This window comes from Leucopleurus acutus (genome assembly GCF_964270905.1).
Source record: "Leucopleurus acutus genome assembly, chromosome: 2".
Classification (NCBI taxonomy): domain Eukaryota; kingdom Metazoa; phylum Chordata; class Mammalia; order Artiodactyla; family Delphinidae; genus Leucopleurus; species Leucopleurus acutus.
Genome location: NC_139143.1, coordinates 124,849,442 through 124,874,700, shown reverse-complemented (window position 1 = coordinate 124,874,700; position 25,259 = coordinate 124,849,442). Strand labels below are relative to the sequence as shown.

At 37.0% G+C, this 25,259-nt stretch overlaps 1 protein-coding gene across 1 annotated transcript; it reads left to right on the top strand.

Moving 5' to 3' along the window:
• Window positions 1-492: 492 nt before the first annotated feature.
• On the top strand, window positions 493-24,513 carry LOC309974491 (interferon-induced protein 44-like; the record flags this gene model as incomplete). The annotated part of the gene is given in 7 exon segments (XM_082859145.1): window positions 493-773; window positions 11,821-11,917; window positions 18,928-19,116; window positions 19,275-19,403; window positions 19,407-19,418; window positions 24,326-24,353; window positions 24,356-24,513. Coding segments are annotated over 7 exon segments (894 nt in total).
• Window positions 24,514-25,259: the final 746 nt, after the last annotated feature.

Sequence of the window (25,259 nt, the reverse complement as noted above, 5' to 3'; positions counted from 1 at the left end):
CACCCTATTTAAGAATGCTTTGCCTACTCCAAAGTCTGGAAATGTTCCATATAGTTTTCTACTAAAAATGTGATTGTTTTACCTTTTACATTCAGATTTGTAATCCATTTAGAATTAATTTTTGAGTAGGGTCAAAATTAATTTTTTTCTGTTTGGTCTTCTAATTGACTCAGAACCATTTATTGAATGAACTATCCTTTCTTCACTGTACTGCAGTGTGTGTTTATCATTAATCAGGCGACTGTGTATGTGTGAATCTGTCTCTATAGACTCTATTCTGTTCAACTGGTCAATTTCTCTATCTTTCATCAATCACACACTATCTTAATGATGTTTTTATAATAGTTTTATAATAGTGAGTCCTCCAGTTTGGGTGGTGTTCTTCTTCTGTTCCAGTTATCAATTTATTGCCTCCTGGCTCCAAATTCACTCTTTATTGCCCAGTCTCTGATGAAAATTGTCCTTTTAAATGTTTTCCCTTTGTCAGTTGGTATGAAGTTGAGCATTGTTAGTAGAGGGCACTGGAGAGACATTGCAAGAGAAGGTTTTTGCTTCCCGGTTCTGCAAATGCTGGAGCGTGCATGGCTTCTCCAGGGTCCAGCTCCCGCAGCATGCACAGCTGGCTATTCCAGTACCAGGCTCCTGCAGTGCATGGCAGCCAGAAGCACCCAGCAGCCTGCAGCGTTCCCCAATACCCCACCTCGGGTGTTTTGTGCCAGCATGACTCCAGTGAGACACCGCTGTCTGAGCAACTTTCCCCAGCAGCCCAGAGAGTAAATTTCCAGAAATTTCCACCAATGCACGCAACAGGCATTTCTTTGCCATTTAGAAAGCCACTGCCATACTTAAGATCCGGGGTTCTTTGCCATACTGGGACGTCTGGCTGTGTGTGCTAACTCGTCCTAAGGGTATGACTGTTCCTTATATCTACTATTTATGAAGTTTTTAGTTTTTACTTCTAGACAATCTGTCATTGTTACAACCCTCTGTTACTATAAATAGTTCTTTGTATTAAACTTTCCCAGATTCAATTACAGTGTGGTTTCTTTCTCCTGATTTTATCCAGGTTGACATAGTATCTTTAAAATAAAGTCTTCCACTCTGAACATGGTACGTTTTTCCATTTAGTTAGTTCTATTCTTGTACAACATTTGATAGATTTATTACTTTTTTTAACATGCATTGATGTTATTGTAAATGGTATCTTTTATATTTAGTATTTTGTTATTGTTATATAGGAATCTAACTGATTTTTCACAATTTGCCTTTTATTCACTGAACTTGCTAAATTCACATATTATTGCTAACAGTGTGCCTGCACAGTCTTCTGTATTTTTCCACATACACATTTAACACTTATGCAAATCACTGAATTTACTTTTTCCTTCTAATTCTTATGCCTTTTATTTCTGTATCTTGACTTATTGCATGTTTACATTTAACACCTTCAATACGAGGTTAAATAGAACTGGTAATAGCAGATACTGTTTCTCTTGGGAAAAAAAATTCAGTATTACACCATTAAGGGTGATGCATACTGTAGTTATTTATCATTAGATACTCTTTATTAGATTAGGAAGGTTCCTTCTATTCCTAGTTTGTTAAGGATTTTATTATTATTTTAAAATCATGAGTGGGTGTCAAATTTTATTAAGTATTTTCTCTTTGTGTAGATCTTATATTGTTTCAAAACTTTTTGTTTATTAATACGTCAAATTAGTTGCTTTTCTAATGTAAAAACACTCTGCGTTACTGCAATGAACCGAAGTCGTTGGGATGTACTATCTTTTTTATTCACTGATAGATTCAATTTCCTAAATACTGTTTAAGATTTTTGTATATATGTTGATAGTGGTTTATAGTTTTCCTTTCTTGTCTTATAATGTCCCTGTCAAGTTTTGTACATAGGTTACTCTGATCTCAAGTTTTGTATCTACATTAACTGATCTCAAGATTTGGGAAGTGTTCTTGAAAGTTTTGTATAATGTTTGTATTATTCATTCTTCTTATATTTAAAAGATTTCACTAACAGAACTACCTGGGTTTGGGGTTTTCTTTGTGAGATTTTTCTTTTAATTTTTATTTTGCAGTAGTTTAGACTTACAGAAAAGTTGCAGACATAGTACAGAGAGTTCCTGTAAAGTTCCTACATACTCTCAACTCAGTTTCCCTTAATATTAACATTTCCCATAATCATAATACAATTATCAAAACTAGGAAATTAACATTGGTGTTATACTATTAACTAAATTACAGACATCATTCAAATTTTGTCAGTTTTTCTACTAATGCCTTTGTCCCAGGATCCATCTAAGATCACACATTGTATTTAGTTGTCTTCTTAGTCTCCTTCAGTCTGTGACAGTTCTTAATTCTTAATTCTTAATTCTTGTCTTTTATGACCTTGACACTTTTGAAGATTTCTGTTCAGCTTTTTTTTGTAAAATGGCCTTCGATACGACTTTGTCTGATATTTTCTTATGAGTAGATGAAAGTTATGCATTTTACCAAGAATACCATAAAAGTTATATGTTCTTCTCAGTGCATGATAACTAGGAGTACATAATAGCAATATATTTATCCTGTTAATGTTAACCTCAATTACCTAGTTAAGGTGGTGTCTGCAGAATTTGTCTATTTAAGATACTATTTTTTTCCTTCAAAATTAATAAATATCTTGGCGGAGATACTTTGAGACTCTGTAAATGTCCTATTTTTCCTCAAACTTACAACTCATTAATTTTAGCATACATTGATGCATCTTACGGAATTTACCTAATATTGATTTTCTATTTCCCTCATTTTTCCTACACTTATTAATTGGAATTCAGAGCTGTACTTTGTCATTCATTTATTTACATATTAAATTATTTATATCAGGATGAGTTCATGGCTATTTATTTTATTCTATGTGTTATAAACTAATATGATTATTATTTATTTTGCTTCTCAAATTATTTCCCCTTCAGTCATCCTGTGTATTTTTGACATTTTTTTGGAGCACCGTCTCACGTTCTGGCACCACAAGATAGTCATTTCTTAGTTGACGGATCTGGGAATATATGTTGCATACTAATCCACACATACACATACATCTATATTTCTGTATCTATCTATCTGTATGTGTGCTTATACCAATTCCTGCAATTCTAATACAGCACTACAGGATTCCTGCTAGCCTTCTTCCTTTTCTTATTTGTAATTTCTTTGGCAAAAAGAAGCATAGTTATTATTATTTACAATATATTTAATTTTCCTTCAATTCTAGTTGGAACAAACATTAATTTATTTCAAAACTGCTAACCGAAACCCCTATTGCTAACACATTTAATAACTGGAATAAGGTGTTTTACAGTTCTTTTTGTCTTTAGCATTAGAGTATTTAGTCAAAGTACTGTTTTTCTCAGTTACCTAGGTTAGTTCTTTTCTTCTCCCTCCCTCTCCTTCAATGTGGTTCCATCATTTCTGGGCACATGGTTAGGTTAAGTTCCTTTGTTACAGTTCATATTGTATTTTGGGATCCTCCCACATCTTGATTGATTTAAATTGTTTATTTATTTGTTTTGGTATGTGAAACATTACTATAGTTCTACGAGTAAGAGGCAAACCAAAGGACATACTTAGAGAAGTGATGTTCCTTCCTCATACCTACTATGCTTTTTCAGTCCCCCTTTTACTCTACACCTTCCCTACCCCATTAGTAATCAATCCCTTTAGTTTCTGGTTTAGCATTCCTGTACAGTCATCCCTTGGTATCCCTGGGAGGATTGGTTTCTGGACCCCCAGTAGATACCCAAATCCACAGATGCTCATGTCCTATATATAAAATGGAGTAGTATTTGTATATAGCCTACGCACATTCTCTGGAATACTTTAAATCATATCTAGATTACTTATAATAACTAATACAATATAAATGCTATGTAAATGGTAGTAAATACAATGTAAACACTATGTTGCTGGTGTGTGGCAAGTTCAAGCTTTGTTTTTTGGAACTTTCTGGAATTTGTTTCTGCATATTTTCAATCTACATTTGGTTGAATCTGTGGATGTGGAACCCATGAATATGGAAGGCTGACTGTATTTCTTTTGCACAAATGAGTGGATACATGTATATTTTCTTACATTCTTTCTTACATGAAAGGTAGATGACTATAGATACTCTTATTTGCACTTACTTTTTTCACTTAATAGTAAATTCTGGAAATTACTTCATATCAGTTCATAGAGATTTTTTTATACAGCATAATTCTCCATTGTGTATTGTACCATTTCTTCACCTGATCTCCTATATATAGGCATTTATGTTGTTTCTAACATTTTGCAATTACAAAGAATGCTGTAATGAATAACCCTGTGTATATGTATTTTTGCATTGTTGGAAGCATATCTTCACGGTAGATTCTTAGAGGTGGGATTGTTGGCCGAAAGGTAAGGACATATGTACTTTTCTTACCTATTGTTCATTTCCCCTCCTGAAAGGCTGTACCAGCTTGCATTCCCACCAGTAATATATGAGTGCTTGTTTCCCTTTAGTTTCACCAACAGAATGTGCCATAATTTAAATTTAAAAAAATTAAATACAATTGAGAAACGGTATAGCAGCACTTTCTACATTTTCATTTCTCTAATTGTGAGTGTTTTTGAACATCTTTTCATGTGTTTGATGGATATTTTTATAACTTTTTGTCTGTTCATGATTCTTTGTGGAAAGATTTTAAATAAAAGATTTAATTTCTTTATTAGAGAGTGGAAATTTTAAATTTTCTATTTTTTCTTCTATCAGTTTTAAGTTGGGTTTTTCTAGAAAAATTTCCATTTTATATATATTGTCAAATATGTTGATGTAAGCTGCTAATAATATCTTTATTATATTTTTAATGTCTTTAGGATTAGGTAAGTAGTGATAGTGATGCCTACTCTTTCATATCTTATGTTGATCATTTGTGTTCTCTACCTCTCATTCTCTCTCTCTCTCATTCTCTAGATCTGTCTTGCTGGGAGTTTATCAGTTTTGTCTTTGCAAAGAATCAACTTATGGCTCATTATACTGTGAGAAAGCCAAGCAACCATGTCAGAGAAAATCAAGACTTCTAGCCAACAGCCCCAGGAAAGCTACTAACCAGCAGCCAGAAACAACTTCCAACTTCCAGCCTTGGGAGTGAGGTCATTTTGGACTTCTGGCTGTTCTACACCCCAGCCAAAATCAAGTGAAACAGAAGCACTTAATGGTGAATGCAGAGAATCCTGATAAATAATTGTCATTGTTTTAACTCAGTAAACGTTAGAGGTACTTTGTTATGCAACAACAGGTAACTGAAACACCAAAACAGAGCTTGTATCACTATCTAAGTTAAATAAGATAATAGTCTACACTAGGGATATTAGAGAGAAAAATATTTTGTAGTGACAGCTTTGCTCATAATTTGGATATGGAGTGAAAAAAAAAAGAGAAATTAAGAATTCCTAGGCTTTGTCTGAATAAAGCTAGATGGGTATTGGTATCCTTAACTAAAACAGGAACTACTAGGGGAGGAGTGAGGTCATGTTTGAAGGCAGGTTTTGTTGTAGGCCTGTTAAAAACTTAAATGCTTTTTAGACATCCAGTAGAGATATCAAGTGGTCAGCCTGATGTTCTGGGAAGAGGTCAGGACTGAAGACATGCATTTAAGAGTCCTTGGCATATCAACATAGGTGGTATTTAAAGTAAGGGACTGTTTGTTTTTTTGATATTGAGTTATATGTGCTGTTTGTATATTTTGGAATTTAAGCCCTTGTCATTTGCTCATTTGTGAATATTTTCTCCCAGTCTGTAGGTTGTCTTTTCAACTTGTTTATGGTTTTCTTTGCTGTGCAAAAACTTGTAAGTTTCATTAGGTCCTATTTGTTTATTCTTGCTTTTATTTCTTTTGCCTTGGGAGACTGACCTAAGGAAACATTGTTACGATTTATGTCAGAGAATGTTTTGCCTATGTTCTCTTCTAGGAATTTTATGATGTCATGTCTTATATTTAAGTCTTTAAGCCATCTGGAGTTTATTTTTGTGTATGGTGTGAGGGAGTGTTCTAACTTCATTGATTTACATGCGGCTGTCCAGCTTTACCAACACCACTTGCTGAAGAGACTGTCTTTTGACCATTGTATATTCTTGCCTCCTTTGTTGAAGATTCATTGACTGTAGGTGTGTGGGTTTATTTCTGGGCTCTCTATTCTGTTCCATTAATCCATATGTCTGTTTTCTGTGCCAATACCATGCTGTTTTGATTACTGTAGCTTTGTAGTATTGTCTGAAGTCTGAGATGGTTATACCTCTAGCTTTGTTGTTTTGGCAATTCTGGGTTTTTTATGGTTCCATATGAATTTTTTGATTATTTGTTCTAGTTCTATGAAAAATGTCATGAGTAAATTGATAGGGATTGAATTAAAGCTGTAGATTGCTTTGGGTAGTATGTCCATTTTAACAATATTAATTCTTTCAGTCCAAGAACATGGGATATCTTTCCATTTCTCTGAATCACCTTCAGTTTCCTTTACCAATGTTTTATAGTTTGCAGCATATAAGTCATTCACCTTTTTGGTCAGATTTATTCCTAAGTATTTTATTCTTTTGATGCAATTTTAAAAGGGATTTTAAAAAACTTTCTCTTTCTGATATTGCATTGTTAGTGTAAAGAACTTCAACAGATTTCTGTATGTTAATCTTGTATCCTGCTACCTTGCTGAACTTGTTTATCAGTTCTAATACTTTTTGTGTGGAGTCTTAAGGTTTCATCAAATCAAAAAATGAGCAGAAGACTTAAATACACATTTCTCCAAAGAAGACATAGAGATCTCCAAGAGGCACATACAAAGATGCTCAACATTTCTAATTATTAGAGAAATACAGATTAAAACTACAATGAGGTATCACTTCACACTGGTCAGAATGGCCATCATCAAAAAGTCTACAAATAATGAATGCTGGAGAGGGTGTGGAGAAAAGGGAAACCTACACTGTTGGTGGGAATGTAAATTGATGCAAACACTAAGGAAAACAGTGTGGAGATTCCTTAAAAAAACTAAAAATAGAGTTACCACATGGTCCAGCAATCCCATTCCTGGGCTTATATCTGGAAAAGAGGAACACTCTAATTTGAAAAGATACATGTGCCCCAATGTTCACAGCAGCATTATTTACAATAGCCAAGACATGGAAGCTACCTAAGTGTCCATAGACAGATGAATGGATAACGAAGAGGTGATATATATAGATACACAATGGGATATTATTCTGCCTTAAAAAATAATGAAATAATGCTTTTTTCAGCAACATGGATGGACCTAGAGATTATCATACTAAGTGAAGTACATCAGGCAGAGAAAGACAAATATCATGATATCACTTATTTGTGGAATCTAAAAAAAACGATACAAATTAGCTTATTTACAAAACAGAAACAGACTCACAGACATAGAAAACAATCTTATGGTTACCAAAGGGGAAAGGGGGCAGGGGAGGGATAAATTAGAAGTTTGGGATTAACAGATACACACTACTATATATAAAATAGATAAATAATAAGCACTGACTGTATAGCATAGGGAACTATACTCAATATCTTGTAATAATCTTTAATGGAAAAAAATCTGAAAAAGAATATATTATATACATATATATATTATATATATATATATATATCACTGAATCACTTTGCTGTGCACTTGAAACTGACACAACATTGTAAATTAACTGTATTTCAATAAAAACACTAATTGTACCATATACAAAAAAAAAAAAAAAAAGAAAAGAAAAATAGAGTATGGGACCAAATCAAATCATCCAGGATGTGAGAGTGTTAATAGAGAAGTAAATGCAGGTTTGTTAGGGTTCTATTGTTATAAGCAACAATAGTCAATGCTCATTGACTTAAAGAACAGGAATGTGTTACATGGATATCAACAGGGAAACTGGAAGTAGTCTTGTCCAGGAGTCAAGGGAGAAGGGGCCCAGTCAAGCTCCTGTCACTGGGATAGTTTGCTTAGGACACATGCCCTAACTGCTTCAGGACATGTACTGTCCTGCTGCTGGATTCAATGTTCTTGGTGCAATTCTGAAAGTGAAGAGTTCCCCAAATGCCAGAGCATAAATTCCCAACACTCTGGGAGAGGGATTCAGAAATGAATAAATCGATTTAAAGAAAACGATGATTTAACATACTTGAGTTGGAAGAGTGAAATTTTTATCTCTTTTAAATATATTTCTATTTTATGCTCATGATTACTGTGAAAATTTTATTATGCAACATTCTTTTTCATTTAATAATAAAAATGTTAAATGTAGTAGAATTGGTAAATTTGACATTTTTCATACCACAGTTTATTGTAGCCCCAAATGTGAAATTACATAAGCATTGTAGGCTGTTCTTCCTGAGCCTATGTCTGAGTATCATATTAAAATCAGTTCACTGTTCATCTACAATGCAGAATAATAAGAAATCAATAAATGAATAGTTGTATGTTTAATCATAAGGAAAGGAAATTATTTAATCATAGGAAAATATTTATTTTCATTATTTTTATTTTCTCAAAGAGACATTTTTCTTTAAATATGCTCTACTTTCTCTTTAGAAAATGGGTCACAATGGTCATGACCAGGCTCTTCTTTAACCTTGGGGGTTTCTAAATTGTCATTCATCTGTTTAATTTAATTCATTCTTCAAATGTATATTAAGCAGCTGAGGAATAACAAGCAGAAGTGGAGACTAACCACAGAGGAGAAGGAAGAAAGCCAAGGAAGGAAAAATGCTAAGGAGGAAGAAAATAGAAAAGGAAGGCATTATGGGATGAGGACGCAAAATAAGTGGAAAGAAAACAAAATGTTCAAAGCAAGACAGTACTGGGAAGCTAGAGACTCTGAGTCTGTATCTGGAAGAGGTTGCAGAACAACAGGAAGCGCGAAGAAGGAGAAGGCAGGCAGGGCCATACCTTTCTGTCCCCCGGATGAGGCAGCCGTGGCTCTCTGGTCTTCCTAACTACACACAGTGTGGGGGATGCTCACTGCTTTTGGAGGTGGCCCCCCTATTCAGCTACAGGAATAACTCAAGTGACAAAACACTTTGGCCATTTCAGTCTTTAAGGCCTGAGTCTAGATTTAGAGTCTTACTCTAGGCAGACCTCGGAATCTTTTTTTTTCCTGTTTGACTAAATTTTTTTTAAATTGAAGTATAATTGGCTTACAATGTTATGATAGTTTCAGGTATACAACACAGGAATAAGAAGAGTAAATGGGCAGCAATATGGATGGACCTAGAGAGTACTATACTTAATGAAGTCAGACAGAGAAAGACAAATATTACATGATATCACTTATATGTGGAATATAAAAAATAAAACTATATGCAAAACTGAAAAAGACTCACAGACATAGAAAATAAACTTGGGGTTACCAAAGGGGAGAGGGAAGAGAGGGTGGACAAAGTAGGGTTATGGGAATAACAGATACAAACTACTATACATAAAATAGATACACAACAAGGATTTACTGTATAGCTCAGGGAATCATACCCTTTATCTTATAATAATCTATAATGGAACATAATCCGCAAAAATACTGAATCACTATACTGTATATCTGAAACTAACACAGTACTGTAAATCAATTATACTTCAAAAAAAAAAAAGAAAAAAAAGGACTGATAGATGAATGGATGAATGATTGAATAAATAAATAAATGCAAAAGGCTAAAAAGTGGTCTCTTTGATCTCAGTCTTGCCCTTTGTGATAGTCAGAAATCTATGATGGCCCCCCCATGACCTACACCCTTGTGTAACTCTCTACCCTTGAGTGCGAGAGAGATCTGAAAATGATGGGATACCACTTCCATGATTAATTTATTGGCTTTAAAAGAGAGATTATCTTCAGTGGGTGGGCTTGATGCAATCAGGTAAACTCTTAAAAGAAAGGGGTTCTCTCTGAAGGAGATTTGACACGAGGGAGATTCTGCTGCTGGCCTTGGAGGATTCTGTTGCCACCATGTCTTGTAAGCCTCAGATGAGTGAGACCATTGGCAAGGAACTGGGAGCATCCTCTTGGAGCTGAGAGTGGCCTCAGGCTGGCAGCGAGTAAAGAACAGGGGACCTCAGTCTTACACTTTCTCGGAACTGAATTCTGCCGTAACCGGAAAGAGCTTTCCCAGAGAAAGATGAGACCACTCCTGGCCAACACCTTGAGTGAGAGACCCTGAGGAGAGAATCCAGTTGAGCCATGCTGGTCTCCTGATCCATGGAAAAACTGTGCCATAATAAATGTGAGTTGTTTCAAAGCCTCTAGGTTTATGGTATTTGTTACAAAGCAAAAAAACAACAAATACACTTTTCTTTCTAAGACATTCAATTTTGACCATGCCACCCCCTGCTTTTAGAGTGCGAATGTTGTCTTCCTGATAAAAATTCAATTTAAATAAGACTTTTTTCCCCCCAGGTGTGTATATATATTTTTTATTTTGTACAGTTTATTTTTTTAAACAACTTTATTGGAGTATAACTGCTTTACAAGGGTTTGTTAGTTTCTGCTGTATAACAAAGTGAATCAGATATATATATATATATCCCTGTATCTCCTCCCTCCTGCGTCTCCCTCCCACCCTCCCTATCCCACCCCTCTAGGTGGACACAAGGCACTGAGCCGATCTCCCTGTGCTATGTGGCTGCTTCCCACTAGCTATCTATTTTACATTTGGTAGTGTATATAACTACATGCCGCTCTCTCACTTCATCCCAGCTTACCCTGCCCCCTCCCCGTGTCCTCAAGTCCATTCTCTATGTCTGCGTCTTTTAAAACCCTGATCACCTCCCTAGCCTCATTGCCTGCCAATCTGATGTTGTCACTCCATTCCAGTCAGACTAAAATAATTGGAGGTCTCATAACACTGTGCTCTCTCTTGCTTCACTTCTTCCTTGTAATTCATGTCTTAGTCTAAACTTTGATCTTTTAGCAAGCTTTTTCCTAGTGCACTAAGACTGGGTGAGGCCACCATCATCCTGGTCCCCAGAAAATCTCGTTCTTACTCCACTTGTAGCCCTCGGCACACTAACATAATTGTCTGTGTACCCGACTGTCTCCCTAACATAATTGTCTGTGTACCCGACTGTCTCCCTGAATACACAGCATGGTCCCTGAGGGCAGTGGTTTTATCTTACTCAGCATTTTCCTTCCCAGGATCTAAGTCTGTATTGAATGAATGAATATATAAACAGGAAAAGAGGCCACACACTGCCTTACGTATGCATTCAGGAAAAGCCAAATCACAACCTGTTTGTTCCAGTGCAGAGAGTCTGGGTTTTGAATACCAGATGGCTGCACCACTCTATCAGCTCCATTACTTTGGGCAAAGTCTCTTAATGTCCTTAAGTTTTATTTTCATACTCTGAGAAATAGGGATGCTAATAGTGTTTACTGTATGAGATTGTTTTGAGCAGAAACTAGGAAAATGCAGGTAGGTGCACAGTGCCAAATACATAGTTATATGCACAAGAAATTATTAACTATTAATTTTATCACAATTTTAAATTAATAATTGCCATTTCATGCATGTCTAGATGTGGGCTGCAGAGGGGACCAAAGATCTTTTTCCTGTGCTCAACAGGAATCTTTTTATTTTTTTCTTGTTTTCTGTCTCTTTTTTACTAGAGAAAAAGAAACTTAACAGCAGGTGGCTTGCTGTCTCCTGATTGTTTGCTGCTGTCTCTTTTTTACTAGAGAAAAAGAAACTTAACAGCAGGTGGCTTGCTGTCTCCTGATTTTTTGCTGCTGTGAGTTTCACTTTCCTTTCTTATGAACAGGAAGCCACTGATCTCAGCAGAACCTTCAGTGTCCCAACTGTGGCGGTTCCATAAATCAGAGAGAGCAGTTGAAGCCTCGTCCAACTCTGAAAAACCGGTAAGTGACTTGCTGCCATCCAATGTTTCCTAGCTGTGTGCGAAGAAAGTTGCCCGTTTTTCTTTCTTTGAAAAAAGTTTCAGAGTGAAATCACTGCTAATGATCATGCTTTTCTCTTTCACTGGTTTTGTTTTTTAATTAATATTTCAAAAACAGGGAACTATAGAGAATAAATGAACTCTACTGTAATCTTATACAGTTCTATCTGATTTTTCGAATGATTTGCTTTATTTAATTAGAATGTGGAACTTTTTTTTTTTTTTTTTTTTTTTTTTTTTTTTTTTTTTTGTGCGGTACGCGGGCCTCTCACCGTTGTGGCCTCTCCCGTTGCAGAGCACGGGCTCCAGACGTGCAGGCTCAGCGGCCATGGCTCACGGGCCCAGCCGCTCCGCGGCATCGTTCTCAAGATTGATTTGGCTATTCGGGGTCTTTTGTGTTTCCATACAAATTGCGAAAGTTTTTGTTCTAGTTCTGTGAAAAATGCCAGTGGTAGTTTGATAGGGATTGCATTGAATCTATAGATTGCTTTGGGTAGTAGAGTCATTTTCACAATGTTGATTCTTCCAGTCCAAGAACATGGTATATCTCTCCATCTATTTGCATCATCTTTAATTTCTTTCATCAGTGTCTTATAATTTTCTGCATACAGGTCTTTTGTCTCCTTAGGTAGGTTTATTCCTAGATATTTTATTCTTTTTCTTGCAATGGTAAATGGGAGTGTTTTCTTGATTTCACTTTGAGATTTTTCATCATTACTATATAGGAATGCCAGAGATTTCTGTGCATTAATTTTGTATCCTGCTACTTTACCAAATTCATTGATTAGCTCTAGTAGTTTTCTGGTAGCATCTCTAGGATGCTCTATGTATAGTATCATGTCATCTGCAAAGAGTGACAGCTTTACTTCTTCTTTTCCAATTTGGATTCATTTTATTTCCTTTTCTTCTCTGATTGCTGTGGCTAAAAATTCCAAAACTATGTTGAATAAGAGTGGTGAGAGTGGGCAACCTTGTCTTGTTCCTGGTCTTAGTGGAAATGCTTTCAGTTTTTCACCATTGAGGATGATGTTTGCTGTGGGCTTGTCATATATGGCCTTTATTATGTTGAGGAAAGTTCCCTCTATGCCTACTTTCTGCAGGGTTTTTTATCATAAATGGGTGTTGAATTTTGTCAAAAGCTTTCTCTGCATCTATTGAGATGATCATATGGTTTTTCTCCTTCAATTTGTTAATATGGTTTATCACATTGATAGATTTGCATATATTGAAGAATCCTTGCATTCCTGGAATAAACCCCACTTGATCATGGTGTATGATCCTTTTAATGTGCTGTTGGATTCTGTTTGCCAGTATTTTGTTGAGGATTTTTGCATCTATGTTCATCAGTGATATTGGCCTGTAGTTTTCTTTCTTTGTGACATTCTTGTCTGGTTTTGGTATCAAGGTGATGGTGGCCTCGTAGAAGGAATTTGGGAGTGTTCCTCCGTCTGCTATATTTTGGAAGAGTTTGAGAAGGATAGGTGTTAGCTCTTCTCTAAATGTTTGATAGAATTCGCCTGTGAAGCCATCTGGTCCTGGGCTTTTCTTTGTTGGAAGATTTTTAATCACAGTTTCAATTTCAGTGCTTGTGATTGGTCTGTTCATATTTTCTATTTCTTCCTGATTCAGTCTTGGCAGGTTGTGCATTTCTAAGAATTTGTCCATTTCTTCCAGATTGTCCATTTTATTGGCATAGAGTTGCTTGTAGTAATCTTTCATGATCTTTTTTATTTCTGCAGTGTCAGTTGTTACTTCTCCTTTTTCATTTCTAATTCTATTGATTTGAGTCTTCTCCCTTTTCTTCTGGATAAGTCTGGCTAATGGTTTATCTATTTTGTTTATCTTCTCAAAGAACCAGCTTTTAGTTTTATTGATCTTTGCTATTGTTTCCTTCATTTCTTTTTCATTTATTTCTGATCTGATCTTTATGATTTGTTTCCTTCTGCTAGCTTTGGGGTTTTTTTTGTTCTTCTTTCTCTAATTGCTTGAAGTGCAAGGTTAGGTTGTTTATTCGAGATGTTTCCTGCTTCTTAAGGTGGACTTGTATTGCTATAAACTTCCCCCTTAGAACTGCTTTTGCTGCATCCCATAGGTTTTGGGTAGTTGTGTCTCCATTGTCATTTGTTTCTAGGTATGTTTTTATTTCCTCTTTGATTTCTTCAGTGATCACTTCGTTATTAAGTAGTGTATTGTTTAGCCTCCATGTGTTTGTATTTTTTACAGATCTTTTCCTGTAATTGATATCTAGTCTCATGGCGTTGTGGTCAGAAAAGATACTTGATACAATTTCAATTTTCTTAAATTTGCCAAGGCTTGATTTGTGACCCAAGATATGATCTATCCTGGAGAATGTTCCATGAGCACTTGAGAAAAATGTGTATTCTGTTGTTTTTGGATGGAGTGTCCTATAAATATCAATTAAGTTCATCTTGTTTAATGTATCATTTAAAGCTTGTGTTTCCTTATTTATTTTCATTTTGAATGATCTGTCCATTGGTGAAAGTGGGGTGTTAAAGTCCCCTACTATGAATGTGTTACTGTCGATTTCCCCTTTTATGGCTGTTAGTATTTGCCTTATGTATTGAGGTGCTCCTATGTTGGGTGCATAAATATTTACAATTGTTATATCTTCTTCTTGGATCGATCCCTTGATCATTATGTAGTGTCCTTCTTTGTCTCTTTTAATAGTCCTTACTTTAAGGTCTATTTTGTCTGATATGAGAATTGCTACTCCAGCTTTCTTTTGGTTTCCATTTGCATGGAATATCTTTTTCCATCCCCTTACTTTCAGTCTGTATGTGTCTCTAGGTCTGAAGTGGGTCTCTTGTAGACAGCATATATAAGGGTCTTGTTTTTGTATCCATTCAGCCAATCTGTGTCTTTTGGTGGGAGCATTTAGTCCATTTACACTTAAGGTAGTTATCGATATGTATGTTCCTATTCCTATTTTCTAAATTGTTTTCGGTTCGTTATTATAGGTCTTTTCCTTCTCTTGTGTTTCTTGTCTAGAGAAGTTTCTTTAGCATTTGTTGTAAAGCTGGTTTGGTGGTGCTGAACTCTCTCAGCTTTTGCTTGTCTGTAAAGGTTTTAATTTCTCCATCAAATCTGAATGAGATCCTTGCTGGGTAGAGTAGTCTTGGTTGCAGGTTTTTCTCCTTCATCACTTTCAGTATGTCCTGCCAGTCCCTTCTGGCTTGTAGGGTTTCTGCTGAGAGATCAGCTGTTAACCTTATGGGGATTCCCTTGTGTGTTATTTGTTGTTTTTCCCTTGCTGCTTTTAATATGCTTTCTTTGTATTTAATTTTTGACAGTTTGATTAATATGTGTCTTGGCATATTTCTCCTTGTTTTTATCCTGTATGGGACTCGCTGTGCTTCCTGGACTTGACTAACTATTTCCTTTCCCATATTAGGGAAGTTTTCAACTATAATCCCTTCAAATATTTTCTCAGTCCCTTTCTTTTTCTCTTCTTCTTCTGGAACCCTTATAATTCGAATGTTGGTGCGTTTAATGTTGTCCCAGAGGTCTCTGAGACTGTCCTCAGTTCTTTTCATTCTTTTTTCTTTATTCTGCTCTGCAGTAGTTATTTCCACTATTTTATCTTCCAGGTCACTTATCCGTTCTTCTGCCTCAGTTATTCTGCTATTGATCCCATCTAGAGTACTTTTAATTTCATTTATTGTGTTTTTCATTGTTGCTTGTTTCATCTTTATTTCTTCTAGGTCCTTGTTAACTGTTTCTTGCATTTTGTCCATTCTATTTCCAAAATTTTGGATCATCCTTACTATTATTATTCTGAATTCTTTTTCAGGTAGACTGCCTATTTCCTCTTCATTTGTTAGGTCTGGTGCATTTTTATCTTGCTTCTTTATCTGCTGTGTGTTTTTCTGTCTTCTCATTTTGCTTATCTTACTGTGTTTGAGGTCTCCTTTTTGCAGACTGCAGGTTCATAGTTCCCGCTGTTTTTGATGTCTGTCTCCGGTGGCTAAGGTTGGTTCAGTGGGTTGTGTAGGCTTCCTGATGGAGGGGACTAGTGCCTGTGTTGTGGTGGATGAGGCTGGATCTTGTCTCTCTAGTGGGCAGGTTCACGTCTGGTGGTGTGTTTTGGGGTGTCTGTGGCCTTATTATGATTTTAGGCAGCCTCTCTGCTAATGGGTGGGTTTGTGTTCCTGTTTTGCTAGTTGTTTGGCATAGGTTGTCCAGCACTGTGGCTTGCTGGTCGTTGAGTGAAGCTGGGTGCTGGTGTTAAGATGGAGGTCTCTGGGAGATTTTCACTGTTTGATATTACGTGGAGCTGGGAGGTCTCTTGTTGACCAATGTCCTGAAGTTGGCTCTCCTACCTCAGAGGCAGAGCCCTGACTCCTGGCTGGAGCACCAAGAGCCTTTCATCCACACGGCTCAGAATAAAAGGGAGAAAAAGTAGAGGGAATTAGTAGAAGTATGAGGAAAGAAAGAAGGAAAGGAGGGAAGGAAGGAAGGAAGGAAGGAAGGAAGAAAGAAAGAAGCAAAGAAGGAAAGAAGGCAAGAAGGAAAGAAAGGAGGGAGGGAGGGAGGCAGGAAGGAAGGAAGGAGGGAAAGAAGGAAAAAAGACAGAAAGAAAGACGATACAGTAAAAATAAAATAAAGTATAATAAAGTTATTGAATTAAAAAATACTTATTTAGAAAAAAAAAAAGGGACGGATAGAACCTTAGGACAAATGTTGGAAGCAAAGCTATACAGACAAAATCTTACACAGAAGCATACACATACACCCTCACTAAAAGAGGTAAATGGGGAAAAATCATAAATCTTGCTGTCAGAGACCACCTCCTCAATTTGGGGTGATTCGTTGTCTAAAGGAGGGAAGGAAGGAAGGAAGGAAAGAAAGAAAGAAAGAAAGAAAGAAGGTAAAGTATAATAAAGTTATTAAAATTAAAATTAATTTTTAAAAAATTTTTTTAAAAAAACCATGGACGGATAGAACCCTAGGACAAATGGTGGAAGCAAGACTATACAGACACGATCTCACACAGGAGCATACACATACACATTCACAAAAAGAGGAAAAGGGAAAAAAATCATAGATCTTGCTCTCAAAGTCCACCTCCTCAATTTGGGATCATTCCTTGTCTATTCAGGTATTCCACAGATGAGGGTATATCAAGTTGATTGTGGAGCTTTAATCCGCTGCTTCTGAGGCTGCTGGGAGCGATTTCCCTTTGTCTTCTTTGTTCTCACAGCTCACAGGGGCTCCGCTTTGGATTTGGCCCCGCCTCTGCGTGTAGGTCGCTGGAGGGCGTCTGTTTTTTGCTCAGACAGGACGGGGTTAAAGGAGCCGCTGAATCGGGGGCTCTGGCGCACTTACGCCGGGGGGGGGGGGTGGTGAGGGAGGGAGGGGCACTGCGTGCGGGGCGGGCCTGCGGCGGCAGAGGCTGGCGTGACGCCGCACCAGCCCGAGGCCCGCCGTGCGTTCTCCCGGGGAAGTTGTCCCTGGATCCCGGGAACCCGGCAGTGGTGGGCTGCACAGGCTCCGCGGAAGAGGGGTGTGGAGAGTGACCTGTGCTCGCACACAGGCCCCTTGGTGGCGGCAGCAGCAGCCCCAGCGTCTCCCGCCCGTCTCTGGGGTCCGCGCTTTTAGCCGCGGCTCGCGCCCATCTCTGCAGTTCCTTTAAGCAGCGCTCTTAAACCCCTCTCCTCGCGCACCAGGAAACAAAGAGGGAAGAAAAAGTCTCTTGCCTCTTCGGCATGTGCAGACTTTCCCCCGGACTCCCTCCCGGCTAGCCGTGGTGCACTAACCCCTTCAGGCTATGTTCAAGCCACCAACCCCAGTCCTCTCCCTGCGTTCCGCCCGAGACCGAATCCCGGGTCTCAGAGCCTCAGCTCGCAGCCCCGCCCGCCCCGGCGGGTGAGCAGACAAGCCTCTCGGGCTGGTGAGTGCCGGTCGGCACCGATCCTCTGTGCGGGAATCTCCTCGCTTTGCCCTCCGCACCCGTTGCTGTGCACTCCTCCTAGGCTCCGAAGCTCCCCCCTCTGTCCCCCGCAGGCTCCGCCCGCGAAGGGGCTTCTAGCGTGTGGAAACTTTTCCTCCTTCACAGCTCCCTCCCACTGGTGCAGGTGCCGTCCCTATTCTTTTGTCTCTGTTTTTTCTTTTTTTCTTTTGCCCTACCCAGGTACATGGGGAGTTTCTTGCCTTTTGGGAGGTCTAAGGTCTTGTGCCAGCGTTCAGTAGGTGTTCTGTAGGAGTTGTTCCACGTGTAGATGTATTTCTGGTGTATCTGTGGGGAGGAAGGTGATCTCTGCGTCTTACTCTTCCGCCATCTTCAAGGTCCCCCCTCTCTACTATAGGTTTTGTCAATAAAATTCGTAGTGCAAATTATAGCAGGTAACTTGTGGATCACCAAGAACAAGTTATATTTATAATCATAAAATATTTCATAACAGTAATGTTAAAACAAAAATAGCACTGAGTGGATGAAAGACATTTCTAATGTTTTTATATACTTGAAAGGAAATAATTATTTGGCTGAATGTCTACACTTTTGCTTAGAATTCTTACAGCTATGGCTGGTTTCAACTACTTCAGGGCAGGGGTGGTTGGCAGGTGGGGAATACCTATCATGAACTTCAAGAACATGTTAGAAATTTTCTACTTCTATAAACCTCAAAAGTCACATATTATGTTGTGGTTTTTGAAGTTTATTATTGATAATTTATTTTCATGTTTAACATAATTGCTGTTTATTCCAAGGTTTATATATGCTTAAATCTGAAAGGTTTTATGTCTGATTGTCTTTAGTTAAAACTGTTACTCTTACTTCTTTTACAATAGGATTTGAGATAAGATATTTTCGTGTCTTTTTATACAAGATACTAATCAAAAATAAATAATAACATATGAGAAAAAAGACTGAATTCTAGGAAAATTTATGGTAGAGTCTTGTGACCTAACCTTAGTCAACTGTTAAACTTGTCTTGTCTAAACAGGCTCAAGGAGAGCTTATTGTCTGCTATAAGAACTTCCGACCCATATGGAGGCCTGGTTCACCAAATACGAATTCTGCTTTTGGGTCCAATTGGAGCTGGGAAGTCTAGCTTTTTCAACTCAGTGAAGTCTGTTTTCCGAGGCCATGTAACAAACCAGGCCTTGGTGGGGTCTAAGACAACTGGGGTATCTGAAAACGTGAGTCTGTTCTAGGTCACTCAGCCTTTGCTTCTTTGTTCAAGTTAATTATATTTGAAAAGTCTTTTGCTGATCAATTTCATTACATGTAGACTTCATTTCAATTCACAGTTTTTTAGAAAATGAACTTTTAAAGTTACTTTTTTTTCCCTCTGCAGTACAGAACATATTTCATTAAGGATGGGAAGGATGGCAACACCCGGCCATTTATTCTGTGTGACTCAATGGGGCTGAGTGAGAAAGAAGAAGGGCTGTGCATGGATGACATACCCTATATCTTAGAAGGCTGAATTCCTGACAGATACTAGGTAAGATTTGGCTAATTATTGAGAAAGTATAATTGATACTTGAAATGTTTATTTTTGCCCACTATCGACAATATTAGACTCTAGTGCACTGACATTTATTTTATTAAACTACTCTTGTTCAAGATCTTTTTCTGCTTTTTGATATTTTATTTTATAAAGAATTAAAACATCCATAGGGTTCTTCTCTCATAGTTGTTATAACAACTCTGAATGTTGTTATACATTCAATTGCTTTTGGCTATGTGAAACAGAAGTCTAACTACATCAATTTACTCACAAGGGTGATTTTTCTTATGTAACAGAAAGTTTGAAGGTAGGCCGCTTTGGGCAAGTGTGGAAGGTTATTAATTTCATGTGTCCTTCTGACTTTCTGTTCTGAGATCCTCAGCATAAGGCTATAGATGTAATGTTTGCCCCCCACCCTCCATTCACATGTTGAAGCCTTAATCCATAGTGTGATGATGTTTGGAGACAGAGCAAGTTTGGGAGGTGATTAGGTCATGATGGTGAAGCCCTCATGAATGCAATTAGTGCCCTTGTGAGAAAGAACACAAGAGAGATGACCTCTCTTGCAGCCATATGAGGACACAGCAAGAAGGTGGCTGTCTACACACCAGGGTCTAACCACACACAAAATTTACCAGCACCTTGATCTTGGATTTCCTAGCTTCCAGAACTATGAGAAATAAAAGTTTGTTGTTTAAGTAAACCAATACAGTAACTTGTTATAGCAGCCCAAGCTGACTAAGACATGTGGTTTTCATCTTTATATTCTCAAGATGTTCATGCTAAGCACTGTTGGTATTCCAGGCAAGAGGAAGGAAGAGATGAAAGAGAAAAGCTACTTTAGTCTGCCTTTTAAAAAAACTTTCCGGTTCCTTTTTATAAACATTTAGATCTTAAGTTAATTATTAATTCACCTTGTTCCAAATGAATAGGCGAATGTGCTAACATATTTTATTGAAAGTTGTATCTTTCCCTTCTAAATATGGGTATTTAGTTTTGCAATCTATAGTTTGTCTTATTAATGTATTTTTCAATTCCTTTATAATATTGCTTTTATTACCATATTGTCTAATTGTTTTAATTGCCATAGCAATCAGTTATGTCTTGATAACCAACTGGATGTCATATTCATTATTCATTTCTCACGTTTTGGACTATTTTATACATATACTTTTTCTTTTCTAAATGAACTTGTTAGTGTTTTATTTGATTGTTTGTATTTGTGTTTGACTTGTTGATGCTTTGATTGAAATTACATTAAAATTATATATTGAGTGTTGATATACATCTTTACATATCCAGTGTTTTTATCCAGAAACAGAGCATGCTTTATTTTTATATTCATACAAACTTCTTTCATTCTTTAAAGTTATCTTGTAGAGGTAGTTAAGTTTATTTTAAAATATTCTTTAAAAGAAATATTTATTTAGAGAATGTTAAACCTATGCAAAAGTGGACAAAACAATTTAATGAATTTGCATTTACATAGCTTCAACAATTTTTTATTTATAGCCAATCTTGTTTCATCTGTGCCTACCCACTTTCTCCTCTCCTGTATTATTTGGAAGAAGATCTGAGAAGTCATAATATTTCATCCATAAATGAATATGCATTTAAATATATATATATTTAAATTAAATATATATACACATAAGGTCATATGTGTCTTTTATTAAACATAGGCATGATATGCTTATCACATTTAAAAGTAATAGCTGCTCTTAATGTATCAAATATTACCCATTTCTGTTTCTCTTTTAAGTATCATACACCTTTTATAACAGTTTGTTCAAAAAATTATTCAAATAAATCTATCCAGCCTCTTTTCCGTTTTTATTTCTTTTATTTTTTTGAAGGAACATGCTAGGTTTATTAAAAGAGTGACAAGAACAGAATACATAATTACATTTTTTTAAACGTTTTAATTGGAGTATAATTGCTTTACAATGGTGAGTTAGTTTCTGCTTTATAACAAAGTGAATCAGTTATACATATATACATATCCCCATATCTCTTCCCTCTTGCGTCTCCCTTCCTCCCACACACCCTATCCCACCCCTCTAGGTGGTCACAAACCACCTAGCTGATCTCCCTGTGCTATGTGTCTGCTTCCCACTAGCTATTTTATATTTGGTAGTGTATATATATCTATATATACACTACCACTCTCTCACTTTGTCCCAGCTTACCCTTCCCTCTCCCCGTGTCCTCAATTCCATTCTCTAGTAGGTATGCGTCTTTATTCCCGTCTTGCCCCTAAGTACTTCATGAACATTTTTGTTTTTTTTTAGATTCCATATATATGTGTTAGCATACGGTATTTGTTTTTCTCTTTCTGACTTACTTCACTCTGTATGAGAGACTCTATGCCCATCCACCTCACTACAAATAACTCAGTTTCGTTTCTTTTTATGGCTGGGTAATATTCCATTGTATATATGTGCCACATCTTCTTTATCCATTCATCTGTCAATGGACACTTAGGTTGCTTCCATGTCCTGGCTATTGTAAATAGAGCTGCAATGAACATTGTAGTACATGACTCTTTTTGAATTATGGTTTTCTCAGGGTATGTGCCCAGTAGTGGGATTGCTGGGTCATATGGTAGTTCTATTTTTAGTTTTTTAAGGAATCTTCATACTGTTCTCCATAGTGGCTGTATCAATTTACATTCCCACTAACAGTGTATGAGGGTTCACTTTTCTCCACACCCTCTCCAGCATTTATTGTTTGTAGATTTTTTGATGATGCCCATTCTGACTGATGTGAGATGATATCGCATTGTAGTTTTGATTTGCATTTCTCTAATGATTAATGATGTTGAGCATTCTTTCATGTGTTAGTTGGCAATCTGTATATCTTCATTGGAGAAATGTCTATTTAAGCCTTCTGCCCAATTTTGGATTGGGTTGTTTGTTTTTTTGATATTGAGCTCCATGAGCTGCTTGTAATTTTTGGAGATTGATCCTTTGTCAGTTGCTTCATTTGCAAATATTTTCTCCCATTCTGAGGGTTGTCTTTTCATCTTGTTTATGGTTTCCTTTGCTGTGCAAAAGCTTTTAGGTTTCATTAGGTCCCATTTGTTTACTTTTGTTTTTATTTCCATTTCTCTAGGAGGTGGGTCAAAAAGGATCTTGCGTGATTTATGTCATAGAGTGTTCTGCCTATGTTTTTCTCTGAGTGTTTGATAGTGCCTGGACTTACATTTAGGTCTATAATCCATTTTGAGTTTATTTTTGTGTATGGTCTTGTGGAGTATTCTAATTTCATTCTTTTACATGTAACTGTCCAGTTTTCCCAGCACCATTTATTGAAGAGGCTGTCTTTTCTCTATTGTATATTCTTGCCTCCTTTATCAAAGATAAGGTGACCATATGTGGGTGGGTTTATCTCTGGGCTTTCTATCCTGTCCTTTGACCTATATTTCTGTTTTTGTGCCAGTACCATACTGTCTTGATTACTGTAGCTTTGTAGTACAGTCAGAAGTCTGGGAGCCTGATTCCTCCAGCTCCGTTTTTCTTTCTCAAGTATGATAAATAGAAATGATTAAAAATAATATGCTTTGAAAGTTTAGAGAAGGAAAAAATTGTATTAAAGTGGATGGGGGAAGGTTTCATTACTGGGGTGGTACTGGGAAATGGCTTTCAAGGAGGAGGACTAATTCAGTAAGTGAAGGGACAAAAAAGCAAAAATATTGAGGCCCTGGGGGCAACATAAATCAATACATCAATAAAGGAAAAGGCAGCATGTAAGGGAAGCATGGAGTCATTTAGTTTAGCAGAGGGCTGGATCTTTGGAGGGAGAGAGAAAGTGAGAAAGTTACATTTGCATGAAGTGGTTTTATTAATTAGGTGCATTATGTGGAATCACAACAATGTTTTTTGAAAGAATAATGATGTGACCAAAGTTAAGCTTCACAAAAATTAATCTGCTGCCCACGTGCACAATAGACTGGAGTCAAAAAGAACCTGGAGGTGGAAACAACAGTTGGGAGGATATAATGATAGCTAATATTTGTTGAGCAGTAAATATGTGATAGGTTTTCTTTTTTTTTTTACATCTTTATTGGAGTATAATTGCTTTACAATGGTGTGTTAGTTTCTGCTTTATAACAAAGTGAATCAGTTATACATATACATATGTTCCCATATCTCTTCCCTCTTGCATCTCCCTCCTTCCCACCCTCCCTATCCCACCCCTCTAGCGGTCACAAAGCACCAAGGTGATCTCCCTGTGCTATGCAGCTGCTTCCCACTAGCTATCTATTTTACGTTTGGTAGTGTATATATGTCCATGCCACTCTCTGTGATAGATTTTCTTATTCAATACTTATAACAACCTTATGAGATGGATACTGTCATTACCATATTTGATAGATAAATAAACAAAAACACACAGAGTAAAGCATTTGCCAGTTTACTGACAATGTTAGGAAGTGACAGAGCCCTACATTGAACCCAGGCAGTGTGGTTCCACAAATAAACTAGTTTAAGCATGAATTAAACATCAACATTAAACTAGTCTAGTAAAATAGACTTATCCTGAGAATAACCTTTAAAAGGAAGCTGAAGGAAATGATAGATTCTAATATAAGGGTGTTAAAAATTCTTCAATTTCAGAGTAGTTTGTATGGATCTATTAGTTATCTTTAGTTTGTAACTCATATTGAATCTATTATGTGTGTTCTAAATGAAAATTAGCAGTGATATTAGAACTTGACTTGCGAAGTTCTTGAAGAAATTCCTTTACGGGGCCAGATCTCTGTCTCCACATTCTCCAACAGGATAAGTATTGCCAAGCTCCTACTTTTTGATATTACTTTCATAATTTATATCAACATAAAATTGTATTTTCCACTGTTTTAAGGTTTCTGGGTTTTAAATTCTGTATTGCAGCTAGAGGCAGTTCACAGAGAACTTGGATTTGTTCTTCTGACATCTTTGTGGTTAGTAATTATACGTCAGAGTGGGAGCTGGAGCCTGTCATGGACGTTCTGAACCTCTCTGCATTGAGACAGATGCTGTGGGCTGCAGATGACTTCTTAGAGGATTTGCCTCTTGAGGAAACAAATAGATGTTTTTGAGGTGTAGAAGCTTGAAGGTGTCAGCTACATGGCTACTTCCGGTTTGGGTACATCCTAGAGGATCTATACTACTTCTCATCCCCCTTGTCTTATTTTAAAATGAAATATTTGAAATGAATGGCCTCTGTCATTCCCACTGTCTGAACATCCCAAGCAGTATCCTTGCCCTCTTCTGTTAAAATGGGCTTTGCTGCTTGGGACCCAGATGGGATTGGCTCAGCATTGTTTCTGATCAGATGTGATCTTTGATTATCGGTTCTTCCTTCAGACCTTATACTTCCACTGTTATTGACTTGACTTTTCAATGCCTCTCCCTTGTCAAAGTCCCTCTTAATGCAGTGTGGTCAGTTCTGGGTAGAGGTGTGTGCCTTTCCTGTTTATGACCTCAGATTTTAGTGTTATGTGTATTTTCTCTTATCAGCCTGTGCATAGTACACACTGCACTGTTCCAATCAAAGATCAGACAGAAGTATCAATCTAAACTCAAATCTTATTTTAGCTTGTGGGAAATCAGAGTATCATATCATCTCTAGTTCTCTCTCACTCACAAACTCCTGGGAAACTCTCACACTACTACTTTTGCTGTCCTGACTCTGCCATCTTGGTTTTTCTATTCCTTCTCTTCCTCATTGTGCATGCATTCCCAAAGTCAGGGTTGGCTTAGACCTCCTGTAGCCCAATGTTTCTTCTTCCTATTGGTTGATTTTCCCCAAATAATCCATCAAGAATACTTTGTTTCTCTTTAG